Source organism: Syngnathus typhle, linkage group LG19 (genome assembly GCF_033458585.1).
Source record: "Syngnathus typhle isolate RoL2023-S1 ecotype Sweden linkage group LG19, RoL_Styp_1.0, whole genome shotgun sequence".
NCBI classification, from domain to species: domain Eukaryota; kingdom Metazoa; phylum Chordata; class Actinopteri; order Syngnathiformes; family Syngnathidae; genus Syngnathus; species Syngnathus typhle.
This window is the reverse complement of record NC_083756.1, coordinates 7,691,435-7,706,617: the sequence shown is the minus strand read 5'-3', so window position 1 is coordinate 7,706,617 and position 15,183 is coordinate 7,691,435. Positions and strand designations below refer to the sequence as shown.

The window sequence follows — 15,183 nt, the reverse complement described above, 5'->3', positions numbered from 1 at the left end:
TTAAAGAGGAGGCGGGGATGCCAGCTGGTCCAAGCAGGCGACAAAACAATGTGGGAAGCGAGCGTGGATGTGGATGCGAGACAATCAACAAAGACCACTCACTTCGCCATGTGGCCTGCAGCTGCTGCACACGTATTGCTTCAAAAAATGAGCTGCAGCAGCTGAGCCGCAGTGTGGAGACCCGTCCGCCAGGGGTCGCTGCATGGCTAATTGAAAGTCTCCTTTTAGTGATGTGCATTCAAGTTCTTTTAAGTAAACTGAATCTTTACAATTGGTGCACTCCAAAAAACGTGTTAACATTAATACTTGCATTTGTTCACGTATACGAGTTTCCAGTTCTAAAAGCACGTCTAAGTACATCCTCACGACCGGTATCAAGTCAAGTCAAGTCAAGTTTATTTGTATATCGAACCTAGTTCTTACTAGGTTACTAGGCAAAAGCCGGCGTCACTAACCAGTTGGCTATTTTTACCTAGGAAAAGCTTTACTGTTCTGTACTAGTAATCTTTATTCAAGTTCTCGAACAATTTAGTTCACTCAAAAGATTTGTTCAAAAGAATCGTTCACCAAATCGTTCGCTACATTTTCTTATTTATTTATTCGTTTATTTATTTTTTACCTCGTGAAGTGTCCATGAGGTGTACCTAACCCAGTGCTTCTCAATTATTTTCTGTTACGCCCCCCCCCCTAGCAAGAAGAAAACTATTCGCGCCCCCCCTCCCCACCGTGACTATCCTAACTTGTCTTGTAAGTCGTAAAATGTTGCACTGTCGCAAACGTGACAGAAGTAACAATGAGAGCGCCACTGCCCCTTGCTGTAGTAAACGCGCAATTACACTTTATTCTAGTACTGCCAAAAAAAAAGCCTGTTCCCCAGGGTCACACGCGCCCCCCCAGGAATAGCACCGCGCCCCCCAAGGGGGGTGCGCCCCACTATTTGAGAAGCACTGGCCTAGGTGACTGATTCACAATTTGGTTTTGTCTGATATCAGAGATTAAATAAAGAAAACCAACTGGCTGATTGATTTGTTTTAATTGAGAGGAAAAAAAAAACAGCAAAAGCATTTCACTAGCTGACCAGGAGATGGCGACAGCGTGGCATCTGAAGACCATGGATTGTTTGTTCTGCTATAGCCTAGGTGACTGATTCACAATTTGGTTTTGTCTGATATCAGATATTAAATAAAGAAAGCCAGCTGGCTGATTGATTTGTTTTAATTGAGAGGGAAAAAAAACAGCAAAAGCATTTCACTAGCTGACCAGGAGATGGCGACAGCGTGGCATCTGAAGACCATGGATCGTTTGTTCTGCTATAGCCTAGGTGACTGATTCACAATTTGGTTTTGTCTGATAATAGATATTAAATAAAGAAAACCAACTGGCTAATTGATTTGTTTTAATTGAGAGAAAAAAAAAATCAGCAAAAGCATTTCACTAACTGACCAGGAGATGGCGACAGCGCGGCATCTGAAGACCATGGATCGTTCTGCTATGCCGGTTTAAAAAAAAAAAAAAAAACGTAATTAGCTAGGGGTCAAAGGTCAAAGTTTACGGTTCAAAGTTCACCCAGGGGTCAAAGGTCGGTTCAAAGTTCACGGGGTCATGTGCACATTTTCGAGTTTTAACTAGAGTGGAAAGTTCCGGGTTGAAAGGTCACCCAGGGGTCACCACGGGGTCACCACGGGGTCACCACGGGGTCACCGCGGGGCCACGGGGTCACCGCGGGGTCACCGCGGGTTCAAAGTTCAGGGTTCACTTTTTTTTTTTTTTTTTTTTTTTTTTTTTTTTTAGGTTAACCTTTATTTAAACCAGTGCTTCTCAATTATTTTCTGTTACGCCCCCCCCCTAGCAAGAAGAAAACTATTCGCGCCCCCCCTCCCCACCGTGACTATCCTAACTTGTCTTGTAAGTCGTAAAATGTTGCACTGTCGCAAACGTGACAGAAGTAACAATGAGAGCGCCACTGCCCCCTGCTGTAGTAAACGCGCTATTACACTTTATTCTAGTACTGCCAAAAAAAAAGCCTGTTCCCCAGGGTCACACGCGCCCCCCCAGGAATAGCACCGCCCTCACCCCCACTTTCTGATTGGCTGTTTGATCTGTGACGTCACTAGGACACTCCATTAGGTACACCGCCATTTTCACGTGTACCTAATAACAGGCCAGTTCATTAGGGAAAAATCATGGCCAAAGCTTAACTGAAAGTAAAAAGTGCCACACCCGCCCTCACCCCCACTTTCTGATTGGCTGTTTGATCTGTGACGTCATTCGGACACTCTATTAGGTACACCCCCATTTTCGGGTTCGTGAGTGACAGACAGCGTTGGCTGCTATGCCAGCCGACAGACGTTATGCCGACATTGATGTTTTATTTTTGTATTTGTTGGATTGTAGTGTTATCATACCAAATGTGTTTGTGTTTGAATAAAAGGTTGTAAAAAAATCCGTTATGCCGACATTTGTTCTTTTGGGTCACATCAACTCATAACAACGTAAAACACATATACATATTGTCATATGAAGCAGTTAACCAAATGTCTGGTTTTTGTTTTAATTGGTGAATATAAAAAACAAGGAATAAACGGGGAGGGGGATGCCAGATGGTCTCAGGAGATCTTAAAGTTCTCTAAGCGCTCCAACAACACTTCTGAATAGCCTGGAGTGTAATACCTGCAACAGCAAACAAGGAGAAATACTTTTTAAACAAACTTGACTTGACTAGCTGGGTGTAACGTTCCTTACTATGTTTGTGCTTGTTTGACAAGTCTAAAGTGTGTGTACCTGACTATCTCCTCTGGGAAGCAGCTGTTGATAGAATTAATGTGTTCCTGAAGAACGGAGCCGGGCTCCGCCTGGATCTCTTGCACTTTCTTTAAACCTCCGCTGGTCACAAATGAACGACGCGCTAGACTGTCATGAGGTAATACCTGCCAGATGAGAGGAGAGGAGCATGAAAATCAAATTTAGCATTGGTTCTTTTGACTGACTCACCTTGCTGAACTGGCAGACAACATGTTTGATAATGTTGCTAGGTGCATCGTAGAGGAGGGACTCCAGCGCTGGCAAGTCGGTACACTTCTGTAAGATCATCTTCAGAGCCTTCTTACTCTAAAAAAGTATTTGTGGATTTAGATCTTAAATGATTCATCAAAGCACAGGGAGGATTTTCCCTTACTTTTGTCTGCAGGTCCTCGGAACTGTTGGCATCCATGTAGAGTTGCAGCAATTTGGGCAGCAGGTTGGCAGTGGCGACAGCCTTGGCATGTACAGGGGTGTGATGTCCTATCTGGCCGATGCACCAGGCTGTCACGGCCTTGATGTGGTGTTGCGTCTCCTCTGATAGACACAAAGCCAGCTGGAGCAACCCCTGCAAGGAGAGCAGGAAACAAAGCGTCAAGTGTGCGCTCCATGAATCCATGAAAAAATCCATCCATGAAAAAAAAAAGCTCACTTGGGAGAGAATAACAGCCATGGCCAAGTGCTCACTATGCGCCGCCACATATCCCAACATCATGATCCCCGGCAACCTCAGACTTCCACGACACTCGCCGAGGTAGGTGATGACTTCGGCCGTGCCGCCGCAGTTTACTATTACCTGCGATAGCTGCAAAAAAAAAATGACAAACACGTCTTGGGCTGTGTGTGTTTATGCCGGCGTGCCTGTGTGGAGTTAACTACCTCAGGGGTGTGTTTGACCACCTCTCTCATCAGGATGGTGACATTATTTTTGACGCACTCGTCCGGATCCCGGAGGCACATCATGGCTGCAGGGAAGACATCGGCCTCGATCACCATCTCGGCCAGGCACACCGAGTGTTTGCTGATCTGACCCAAAGCGGAGAATACTTGCCTCTGTGTGGAGAAAAGTACACTTGGCTCAAATGCAACCATTTCTTAATGTTTCGTCCTCACCCTGAGTTTGGTGTCTGGGTTGAGGATCATCTGCGCCAGATGTGCAATGGCGCCAGCTTCCACCACAATTTGGGCTAATTCCGGCGTGTGTTTGGCAATGTCGCTGAGCACCGAGGCCGCCGTGCGTTTGAGGGCAATCTCGGGCTCCAAGAGGCACAACACCAGCATGGGGACTGCACCTGCATCCACAATGGACTGGGACAGGGCTACAGAAGAAACACCACATGGACACATGAACATTTTTTCTAAACCCAACAACACAAATATAAAAAAAATCATGTCGGGTTTTTTTACAATCATTATGTCGTGCAATGAAGCCCAGAGCCAAGGCGGCGGCTTCCTTCACACCGGGGTCAAAGTCCTCCAGACAGAGAACGAGCGCGTCCACACCTCCGTTGGCCACCACCGCCTTAGCAAGCTCAGGAGAGTGTTTGGACACAGCACGTAGCACAAACGCAGCTGCTTTCTTATACAACCTCTGCAAAATAATCATAAAAAATAAGCTTTAATGATAGAAATACCAAAGAGATTATGTTTCTGGTTGATTGTGAAATTGAGTGCAATAAGATTTTTTTTTTTTATTATTGTTTTTTTTTACTGTGGTGGAAGTTGACTGCTTCCAGATGTTTTGTACTGCTCAAATACTCACGTTCTGTATGGTAAGCGAGCGGATGAGCTGGGGCAGGATGTCTTCCTTCACTAAATTGTCAGCCAGGTCAGCGTTGTGGACCGCCAGGCGGCCCAAGGCAAGGGCAGCCTTCTGCTGGATGCCGGGAACCACATCCAGCATCAGGGGCCTCAGCATTGACATGACACCTGCAAGGGTGGGCGGGCCATGTACTCAGCTGCACCATCTAGCCAGCCACTTATTGCAGATAAATGCACTCGCACCTGCTTTTTGGAGGATTTCAATGTTTTGTGGCCGGTCTGCCAGATCAGCAACCGTTTGCACAAACTGCATTCTTGATTTATTATACTGCTCAAAAACTGTGTGGCACAAAAACACAATCAGACACACATTTGGCTTACGTGAGAAATCAACCAATCTCACCTTGGACGATCTGTCTTTGAGTCATCGTGTCAGCCGTAAAATTGGATCGTTTTAGTAGTCAAACCTATGTGCGGGACATGAAAACATGCGTGACGTCATTTAGCGACTTGACGTCGTCGCTTTTAGTTGTGCACTAAATTTCGGCTCCTGCATGGTTTGGAAACAGTGACAAAGGCGACGCCTCGCCGCAAGAACTGCCGAGGTTGTTTGCGTCATCACATTCCGCATTTTATGACAAAGAAATAGGCCAGCACGCGTCAATGGAACGACTGCGTGTTTGTCAAGCGTGAATCAAATTTGAGCGTGAATTGAGACAAGGACAAAAAAAGAGTTCAAAACAACTCACCAGCGGGTTTTCTTGAGGAGCTTTTTACCGTCTGACTTCGAGGTGAGTCTGCATAGGGAGAAGTATGCACTGTTGATCCTTGTCACCTTGACAACACGAGTCCGCCTAGATCGTCTATTTAAACGAAGTTGTTACTCTTTGCAACTTTGCATGAAACGTGAATATATAGCGCGTTTATGTTTTACTTCAACGTTTTGGAGGAACTATTTAAAATAAGAAAATGTATACCCAAAAATATCTTTGTATGTTATGTTATTATTTTTTATTTTGTTACTATTTTATGTTGTTATGTTTGTTGTTTTGTCTTAATGCGACTGTGTGATCATCACGGTAAAACTATACTTTTTAAACATTTCACTTGATTATTTCTCTCAATATTTATCTATAAATATAGCAAAAATTGATTCATAATTACAGATCACTGTTAGAGTAAAAATCAATTCCGTTTTTTTTTTTTAAATTGTTTCCAATGCCCCTCGTTTTAATCTTAATTCAACGCACACTTCTAAATCAGCAGGCACAAGACAGGAGAATGCCCACCAAAGAAGAAATGTCACCCAGAGAACCGCGTCATCATCAACCCATGGTACCGTTTGTGACATTTTGAAGTTTGGTGCAATCAAACCTTATGGAATTACTCAACATCGGAATATGTTTTTGTTGTCGTTTTAGAGTAAATCGCAACAGGAATGCTGCAAGAAAGCAGAACTCGGTCAGGAGAGAAAACCCTACCACGCAAATGTTTTGCTTTTGCTGAATTTATGGCTTTAACGTGATAGAACCATGTTTGTTCACGTCAATCAAAGCAATTGTGCTCTTCGACACTTGCAGGACGGGGAACTGCTACATTTATAAAGTGGAAGAAAAAAAATTAGACTATCCGTTCTGGATAATTATCTCAAAGGTTTTTTTTTTTCTATTTTGCTTAAACGAATAGATTGCAAAATGGAGGTGAGCTTTATCTTTCTTAAGATTACAAAAAGTGAACTTGTGAAATATTAACGTTTGCTTTTGTTCATTAATTAAAACCCGCCGCGTTCGTTCTATATTGATTCGTAGCTTATTATCAACGCAACGAATAATATGCAAACACATTTTAATCCGTAGTATTGTATTTTTTTTAAACGAGTAAATATCGAATTCATAGAATTATATTTTTTTTAAATGAGTAAATATCGAATTCATTCATTCAAATGACAAAATTAAAAAGTTTCTGTATTAACATTCCACGCATAAATATTTAATGAAGCAAATGACAATCCGCATGCTCACCGTATGTCAAATAAAATCATAGCTTACGTGTAAAAATTGTTTATTTTGATGTTTTACACTGTGCAACAGTAACAATACAATAAGTTGTCCGTACAATGAGCAAATCAACAGAAACGAAAGCGGGAGACGTGACATCAATGAGCATGAAACGCCCCAGAAACCGGAGCGTTTTTTTTTTTGCTTTTTTTTTTTTCAACGGAAAAACACCACTGTTGATTGAAAATTATATTCTGTATATTTTTATACGTGGCTTCTAGAACGGTTAAAATGTGTAATTTTCCTCCTAAAAACAACGAATTAAAACGTGGGCAGAGAGCTCCAGAACATATAAAGGTGTCATGACCATGCATTTAAAATCTTCACACACCAGAAGCAACGCCTTTTGTTTATGAAAATGGGGCGATTGTTTTTTTGTTGTTGTTGTTGTTTTCCTTCTCTGTAAATAAAGATCCAGCATTACAAAAGTTCCAAATGCTTCACTTGGTCGCCGGCCCCCAAATACTTCCGAATAACATTCCCTCCCACGCAACTTGCCTTTTCTTTTGAAACTCACTACAGAAATGACACATTGCCATAAAACGTCTGGCGGACGAGCAAAAGAGACTATGATCCAATGGTTCTATCATGGCATGGTAACGCTGTCTGGCGCTGGGCTGGCCGGTCCGGTACGGTCCACTTGGTGTCGTCATCCGGACGAGGTCGCTGAGCCATTCAGCGAAACTTTCCGGGGCTTTCCGCCGCCGTTGGTACCACCGATCTGTGCGAAAGGGCGGCTGGGGGTCGAGGGGGCCACTGCCGGAGTCCCGTTCACGTTGTTCCCGGGGATGGCGCGAGGGGGAGGCAGAGGGGACTGCTCAGGGTCGCCAAGGCTCGGAAGGGAGGAGGACGTGGACGGGGCTCCTGCGGGACTTCCGGCTTTGTCGCTGGCAGAGTCGCTCTCCGGTCCGGAGCGGTTGGTGAGCCCTTGCTGGCTGTGGTTCACCTTCAGCTTTTTGCAGCTTGGTCGGACTCGGTACTGAAGCGGAAGTGGGCCCGTCTGTGGACGTTGCAACACGTGAGGAGGGGGTGAAAAGGGTGACGTCAGAGACGCAGTTTAGGAAAATGCGGTCCAGCCATCAAAAGAATAAAACTGTCATGATGACGATTTTTTTAACACGTTCAGTCAAAATAAGAATATGCCCCAGCACTTGACAAATGAAAGAAAGAAAGAAAAAAACATACGACATTAGCTATAAAATGTCGAGGAGAACTTAGGAACCTTTTTTCACGACCGACCCATGGCACAAATGTTCCAATAAGCTTTTTAAAATAGAAAAATATGAAATGTTAAACGTGATGTTAATAATATCAAAACTAAAAGACAAAACAGTTCATTTACATGATCTTTTTTTGGTCCTATGTATTATATATAGTAGTACACCAAGAAAAGCAAGGTTCAAGTAAATTGCAATGTTTTCTGTGTTAATAATAATAATCATGGCACAGTTTATATACATATATACACACATATAGAGAATTTATTTCAATTAGTCAAAATCCCCATTCGCCTTTCACCGCTGATATTTTGACTACAGAAATCAATTTACACAATACCCAAATAAAAAGTAAAACTACAATTGAGACTTTGCAAATGGGTACCTCAAATAAATAGGAAGACTTTTTGGGTGTAAATGTTATATTTGTCTCACCCTTCTCCAAGTGTAGATATACGCTATGTCCATTAAAGTGTAGTAATCTTTCAGGGGTTCGTCTTCATACATGACTTCTACCTAGAGACAGAAGAAAATTCAAGAAGAGATATACTAGAAGGGTGATAATATTATCAACACATAAAAATATTTTTAACAAGTAGAATAACAGACCTGGTAAGTGTTGGGGATGTCCATTTTGCTTCGGAGGAATTTCCTCAGATGCATGATGGTCATTGCTGCTGGACACTGCAGGTATCTTTTGTTCGCCATCTGCCGAGTAATTGGAGAAGATGGATTTGATTGGAAAAATAACGGACCGCCTTGAAAGATGGAATTGATTAATTGCAAAAGATGTGAACCTGATCTTTGCTTGAATGCTTTTCTTCAAGTCCCCCTGTCAGTCTGCACACAATCCCATTTTTGTTACATGTGAGATTATTCAGGTCAATTCAATGTGAACAATTTTTATGACGGCAGATGGAGATTTGAAAATCATCTTACCTGGAACTCTGGTCAAAGAACTCAACAGAGAGGCTGATGATCTCATCATCAGTGATTATTCTCTTGTCCTCATCTGCCACCTCGCCTCGATCTTCATTGGAGCCATTAGAAGCTACAAAACAAATTGGTATTGCACGGACATATTTTTCATGAGTTAAAGTTGAAAATATTCAGAAGCTTTAATTTCATAGTGATACTACAGGGTATAAAATGTTATATATAATTTTATAAAATTTCAAATCATAAAGGCTGAAATTAGGGAAACAAATGCCAAGCTTCATGTTAGTGGGTCGATATGCTTTATTAATATGCATATTTATAAGACAACTAGACAAAAACTATATTATAAATATTTAGCAATACAGACAAATGTAATGCATGTGTTTGTAAAGAAAAAAATGACATGGTTGGAGGACCTAAAAAATAGCATATTAAACTGAAATTGCAATATTGGGGGGGGAAAAAAAAGCAAATTAATTTCTCAATATAATGACTGCTTGGTGCTGATTTTTAATTCAAGACTCACCTTCCACAGGGTGTTCAGCATAAAAGTCTCTTCTCCTCTTCATTTCATCTGTCCAGTGAAAAAAAAAGCCTTTTAAGTGTGTTCATTATTGACTGCATAATTTTGCAATGATGTAACAATGGAAAAAAAAAAAAGAAGATGCAACATCTCAGTTTACTTCTTGCTGAGAGCCAATTCAAATTAGGGTTTCTCTTTTTCCAATTTCCTGTTTGTTTGTTTGTGTGTAGAATGTGAAACACAGCAAAAAAAAAACATCACTCAGCTATCACGTTCTTACTTTTAAACAGGCCCGGGACCAGTTTATACACGATGTCCTGCAGAGTTTTATCAGACCTGCACAGAGGAAGTCGCACACTTATTTTCCCACTTCCCTTTGCTAAACAATAATGGCTCAGCAAAATGGAAGAAGGTGAAAAGAACAGATAGCAAAACAACATAAGACACTTCATTTTTATTTCAAATGTGTGAAGAATCTTCTCACCTAATGTTGAGCAGAGGCTTTGTTTTGTGCACTTGCACGTCACAGATTGGACAATATTTGCTGGTTTCCAGGTAACGGACGATGCACATTTTGCAAACTTGCAAAAAAAAAAAAAGAAAACATAAGGTTTTTGATGAGGTGAAAATGCATGCCTCTCATTAGCAGGGTGCGCGCGCGCGCCCGCGCATGCTTGCTTACATGAGTGGAGACATTCGATGATAGTGGTGGCGTCAATGAAGTAACCCCCGCACAGGACGCACATGAGGTGAGGGTTGAGCTCGGTAATCTTGATCCTCGTCGTCCGATGCATGATGAGCAAAAGGAGCTGATGGCATAAAAACGGGAAAAAAAGAAGACAAAGGACCGACAGTCAGCGCGCCATTTGGAAGAAGGCAGCTGTTTGCTTAACTTGTGTTAAAGCAACATCATCTTTTATGCTAATTTGATCGTAAATGTCATAAATCAACGGCTTAATAAATACGCCCTCTGCAATGCCTGCATTATTTTAAAGGTTACAGTAGGAAAGAAAGGACAAGGCTCACGTGGAACGGGAAAAAAAGTACGTGCTTGTAAAAACAGTCTCCGTGCAGGCAAATGTATTTGTAATTTGCTTCGCAATGCAAATCGGTCATAACTGGTGACATCAAGTATCTCGACTCGAATCTATTTCACTTCATTTTTAATCAGTTCAATCCGCAAACGAGGGAGCGCTTCTCGCGTCAGGTGAATGCCAGTGTTTCTATGGCAACCACTTTTGACGATTGACGTGGACGCAATCATTAAAAACCGAGATGTTAAACGAGGTGAAATCTTACAGCGCATGTATGACGAGTATGCGAAGCGCAGTCTTCCCTCCCTCCCTCCCCACGCACGCCCGCACGCATACGCGGAGCCGCTGCGTGGACTCTGCTCACTGCACGCAGGGCTGCGCGGCTGCCATTTTGTGCAGGAAAAATGAACCATGCGTCTGCTTCCCCCACGGCGGCGGTTGTGTCAAATCCACTGCGTGAGGTTGTCGTGCGTTTGCGCGTCATCTTTACGATGAAGCGCAAATGAGATCAAGCGCATGATCGTTTTTTTTTTTTTTTTAACTCTACGCGAATAGCTAAATTAAATACAGTTACCTGCTTTGGTGATAAACATGAACAAAAAAAATACAAAATGCGTTTTTTAAATATGTCGCACTGAGAAGAGCAATTTGTTGTTGCGATAGGACGTCTAACAAGCCCAAAAGCTCCAACCAAACCCTTCCTCTTATTTCTAAACTTTTTCAGATCAAGACGCGCATGATGAAGAACATATGCAACAAAAAACGTGCTTGCACTTGATGACCAATAAAAAAAAATGTTGAGCGAAAAATGTCCAACTGACGCAGACTCCGCAGGTTACAGTGACTTTATCACGCTGAACACAACGAATAAAGCGAGTGAGTGTAGATGTGAGAAAGCATTTTACAGGGACTGGTTGTATGTGTTGTTATTTTTGGTCCTAAAATGGAGAAATAAAAATCAGAGGTCGAGAAGATGGAAAAAGCAAACACATTGGACTTTCGCTGTTTTGAACCATTAGTAATACGTCATAAACGTGTGACATCTTACACAGAACGGCAAAGACAATAAACATGACCTGTCAGATGGCTGCACAGAATAAATGAAAATATGGATATTTCTAATCACGTTCAGCAACAAACCAGCAGCCCACGCTGGAACCGAGCCACAAAACTCCGAATGGAACTCCTGATGATTTTGGCAGCTCTGACACACACACACACACACACACACACACAAGCAGCCTTTTGTGAAGCTGCACCGTTCATTTATTTTTAAAGGTCTCAAGATATCCCACCAAAAGAAGCAAACCAGCCGATCGGTACATGGCGCGCATGAAGAACGGGGTCAACTAAGCGATCCTAACAAAAGCAGCCGTTTCCGAACCGTAAGAACCTCCACGCGAAACGGACCTGCATGCACACTTGCTTTCGCCCAGGAGTCGTCCAAGTTTAGTTCATAACTCCGACAAGATGTGTCAAACGCGCACAAACGCGATCGCCTCGCGTGCACAACCTTCCAAATGAGACATTTCTATAAAATGAGGAGGCTCCGAGCAAACGCGCCTCGTTAGAAGCCTCCGGACGTCTCGGTCGAGCTAACATCTCAGCCGAGTTGGCCGCGCTTCGCCGCGAGCTGCCACAATACACGAACAAAAAAAAGCACACAAAACAATCCAGATCCCCATCAACTCGCTCGGATGCAATGCCTGCAGACCCGCCGTGGAAGACCGTGTGAGCCGGTGGATAAAATCGCTTTCCAAGCCGAGCTGCGAACCTCTTTTCACCGAGAGAGCCAGCAGAAAGTGCGCAGACACACACGGAGCTCCACGTCGGTTGCTCGCCGCACCGACGAAAGCCTCAACATCCGCCGCTGGATCAGCGCAGAAGGGGGCGGGAGAGCCGCAAAAAGATCCGCGGCAGAACCGCGCTGCGTGCCGTGACGAAGCTGAGGCGATGCCGGGAGCACGTACCTGTGTGCCGGGCTCGCCTGGCTGCGGCTGGGGGCGGACAGACAATGAAAGTTGGGAGGCGAATCAGCAGCAAATGAATCGGAGCCGAGCCGCCATCTTGAAGCAGGCTGCAGACGCTGTCAGTGGCCGAGGCGAGCGCATTTCACACGGGAGACGCCAACGCCGCTCTCCGCGGGCGCCCGTGCACTTTGCGTGCGTGTCCGATCGCCGCTGGCACCGCAGCCCAAAGTCCTCCGGCGTCGGCTCGGTCCGGTCCACACTTGACCACCGCAACTTTGCCTCCAAAATACCCACTTGGCCCCCTCCTCCTGAGTGGAAAGCAGCAGCGGTGGGGTGTGCGCGTGCTTGTGCGTGCGCGCTCCGTGGAAACTGACACCGTCCCCAAAATGGCTTGTACTTGGTCCGCCCCATTTTGGTCACGTGATCCCCCGCTTAAGGGAGCTTGGAAATTACTGTCGGCTGTTTCTTTTTGGTCTTGCGCTTTTCCGAAGAATAAAGTAGAGAAAAGGAATCTAAACACGTCAAGTCGCACGTGGGGAAACGCATTAGGCAGGTTGTGTTCTTCAAAAACCGAAATGATACTATAATCACACGAGTGATTATGAGCGCTCTGGTGCGTGACGCACTTTTTTTTTTTTCAAATTGACATCTTTGCAAAAACATGTTAAACCACAATAACGTCTGAGTGAGGTCCGTGTGGTTATTGCAACATTTTGAGGAAGGTTCAGACAGCTGCAGCGTCGAACTTGTTCCCCCCTAAACTTTCACAGGCACGCAGTGGAGATTTATAGAACCGCGGACCACCGAGATGTGTCCATAATTCCCCAATGTCTCCCACGAATCCACGCTCGTCGCGAACACAGGGTGTCGTGATAGCGCGAACTCGGAAGAAATCACACAGCGTCATAATTAAGATTTTATTTTTTCAAAACACAATGACCCGGAAAAAAAAACAATGAAGTGCAGGACAACTTGAGCATCATCACATCTGACTGGCTTTTTCTGCGCTCTTGGCTGCGTCCTTCAGCTTGCCAACCATGTCCTGAATACGACGAAAAAAAAAAAAAAAAAACATCGCTTTGAAAGATTTACAGAAGAGACGCACCGCGGGCTGCAGAGCTCCAACTTTGCATGTAGTTTTACGACATGCGTTCCAGCAAATGCCATAAATCCACAGAAGAAAGCGCCACTAAATGAGCGTTCCTAGGCATATGCCAGTTTTATAAAAAAAAATAAAAGCTGTTTAAGGTGGACTGTTTGGCTCTAATGTAGTCTATACCTGTAACTGCTCCATACTGCAGGTAAAGTTGATGTCCTCGGAACGACCTTTATTCTAACAATAACCAACATTTCAGAATTACTCACAAAAAAATAAATAAACATAAGCATATTAGATGCATGTTTTTACCTCGGTGTTGAGTGATATTAAGTAGAAAGGCTCGTTGACTTTATCTACCAGTCCATTCTGCCGTGGGACAAAGCGACACAGTGTCATATTTGTCTTAACTAAAACAAAGTACGTCGTCATATACCTTCACTTGATATTGGAGGCGCCATGACACGTCATTGATGTGAGCTGGTCGCCTTCCAATGCTAAGAAAACAAACAGATTAAAAATATCCCTCATTTGCATTATTGATCAATACATCTATTCTTATTGGCTGATGACTCCTATATAGTTTAATCGGAAAAACAGAGGCAACAGACCAAGAGACCAGTCCAGGGTGTACCCTGCCCCTTGCCCAAAGTCAGCCAACATAAACATCATCTTAATGAGAATAAGTAGTATAGAAAATGGATGAATGGATTTCTCTGTCTTACCTTGCTAATAATCCTTCTAACTCCTTTTTGTGTTTCTGTGAATTAAAAAATAAATACATAAAAGTTGATCGAGGCAATAATTACAAAACGATGTTTGTGTTGCACTCCTCACCTGATAGCAGCTATAGAATATTTCGATTCTTTCCGAACTGAATGACAGCTCCTCAAGGCAGGAGCTACAGGGAGAAAACAACTTTTCAAAACATGTAAGTATATTGACACAAGGCAAATATATGCTTAAACATGTTGACTGAATGAAGTTCACTGTATTAGCACAGGACTTACAGAGACGTGTAGACATAAATGAGTGCGTTTACTAAATACACAAGGTCTTGAATGAACTATTCCCGCTCCACATTACCAAGTGAAATGTCCCATATTCTTTGTTTACCTTATCGTGGACTCATCTGCGTTTTGTCTTACTGCCTCCAGGATGAACGTGGTGGTCGCAGCGTGCACCCGCTTCAGCAGGACCCTCTCAACCTGCTTCAGTTGGGGCTCGTCTGCGAGAACGGAAGGGAAGTGACGTCATCAACAACAACAACCTGATTGACAACAAAGTATGCAGCTCCCCTCGCACAAGAATGGAATCAATTCGGATTTGCATGTGAATGGAACCTTCTGCTGCATCACCCAAATGCCGGGGAGGGGAGGTGGAGCTTTGTGTGGATTGCAAACGTCATGCATAAAACTACGAATACATGAATAGTGGTTGCTTTGGACTAACATCGGCCGTGCTGAGCTGTCACAACTGGACTATTGACACCTACTTCCGGGTTTGATTTCTATGAAAGCAAAGCGAATCACAACACACCGAAGAGCTTTACATGGAGGGAGCGAGAAGCGCTGGGAGACAAAGAGCATCTCGCAAAAGGCTCGCAGCTCACCCAGCAAGTCCGCGTCCTGACCGGAAGAGAGCAGAGAGCGAAAGCAGACGTTGACCAGAGCCGGGAAGGCGGCGTGATCCACAGCGGACGCTTCGCCGAGAGACTGGAGCCCATTCTGCACCGAATCCGACAACTCCATTTTGAGAGAGGGCGGAGCCATGAGGACACGTCACAG

General features: G+C 43.8%; 2 protein-coding genes across 2 annotated transcripts; both read right to left on the bottom strand.

Annotated features, from left to right (window-relative positions):
* Positions 1–2,510: 2,510 nt before the first annotated feature.
* Positions 2,511–5,423, bottom strand: spag6 (sperm associated antigen 6). Its single transcript, XM_061265850.1, has 12 exons — positions 5,310–5,423; positions 4,964–5,027; positions 4,804–4,899; positions 4,562–4,728; positions 4,207–4,390; positions 3,913–4,118; positions 3,679–3,852; positions 3,452–3,604; positions 3,176–3,367; positions 2,992–3,108; positions 2,782–2,927; positions 2,511–2,670 (listed from the first exon to the last, which is right to left on the bottom strand). The coding sequence occupies exons 2-12, from the start codon at positions 4,986–4,988 to the stop codon at positions 2,607–2,609; spliced, it is 1,524 nt and encodes a 507-aa protein (XP_061121834.1). The 5' UTR covers positions 4,989–5,027; positions 5,310–5,423; the 3' UTR covers positions 2,511–2,606.
* Positions 5,424–6,604: 1,181 nt separating this feature from the next.
* Positions 6,605–15,183, bottom strand: bmi1a (bmi1 polycomb ring finger oncogene 1a). Its single transcript, XM_061266362.1, is given in 19 exon segments — positions 6,605–7,617; positions 8,270–8,350; positions 8,444–8,542; positions 8,632–8,674; positions 8,774–8,885; positions 9,300–9,347; positions 9,577–9,632; positions 9,781–9,877; positions 9,979–10,105; positions 12,301–12,327; positions 12,754–12,812; positions 13,294–13,342; positions 13,580–13,633; positions 13,709–13,765; positions 13,833–13,893; positions 14,122–14,230; positions 14,233–14,297; positions 14,513–14,624; positions 15,009–15,183. Coding segments are annotated over 19 exon segments (1,767 nt in total). The 5' UTR covers positions 15,169–15,183; the 3' UTR covers positions 6,605–7,266.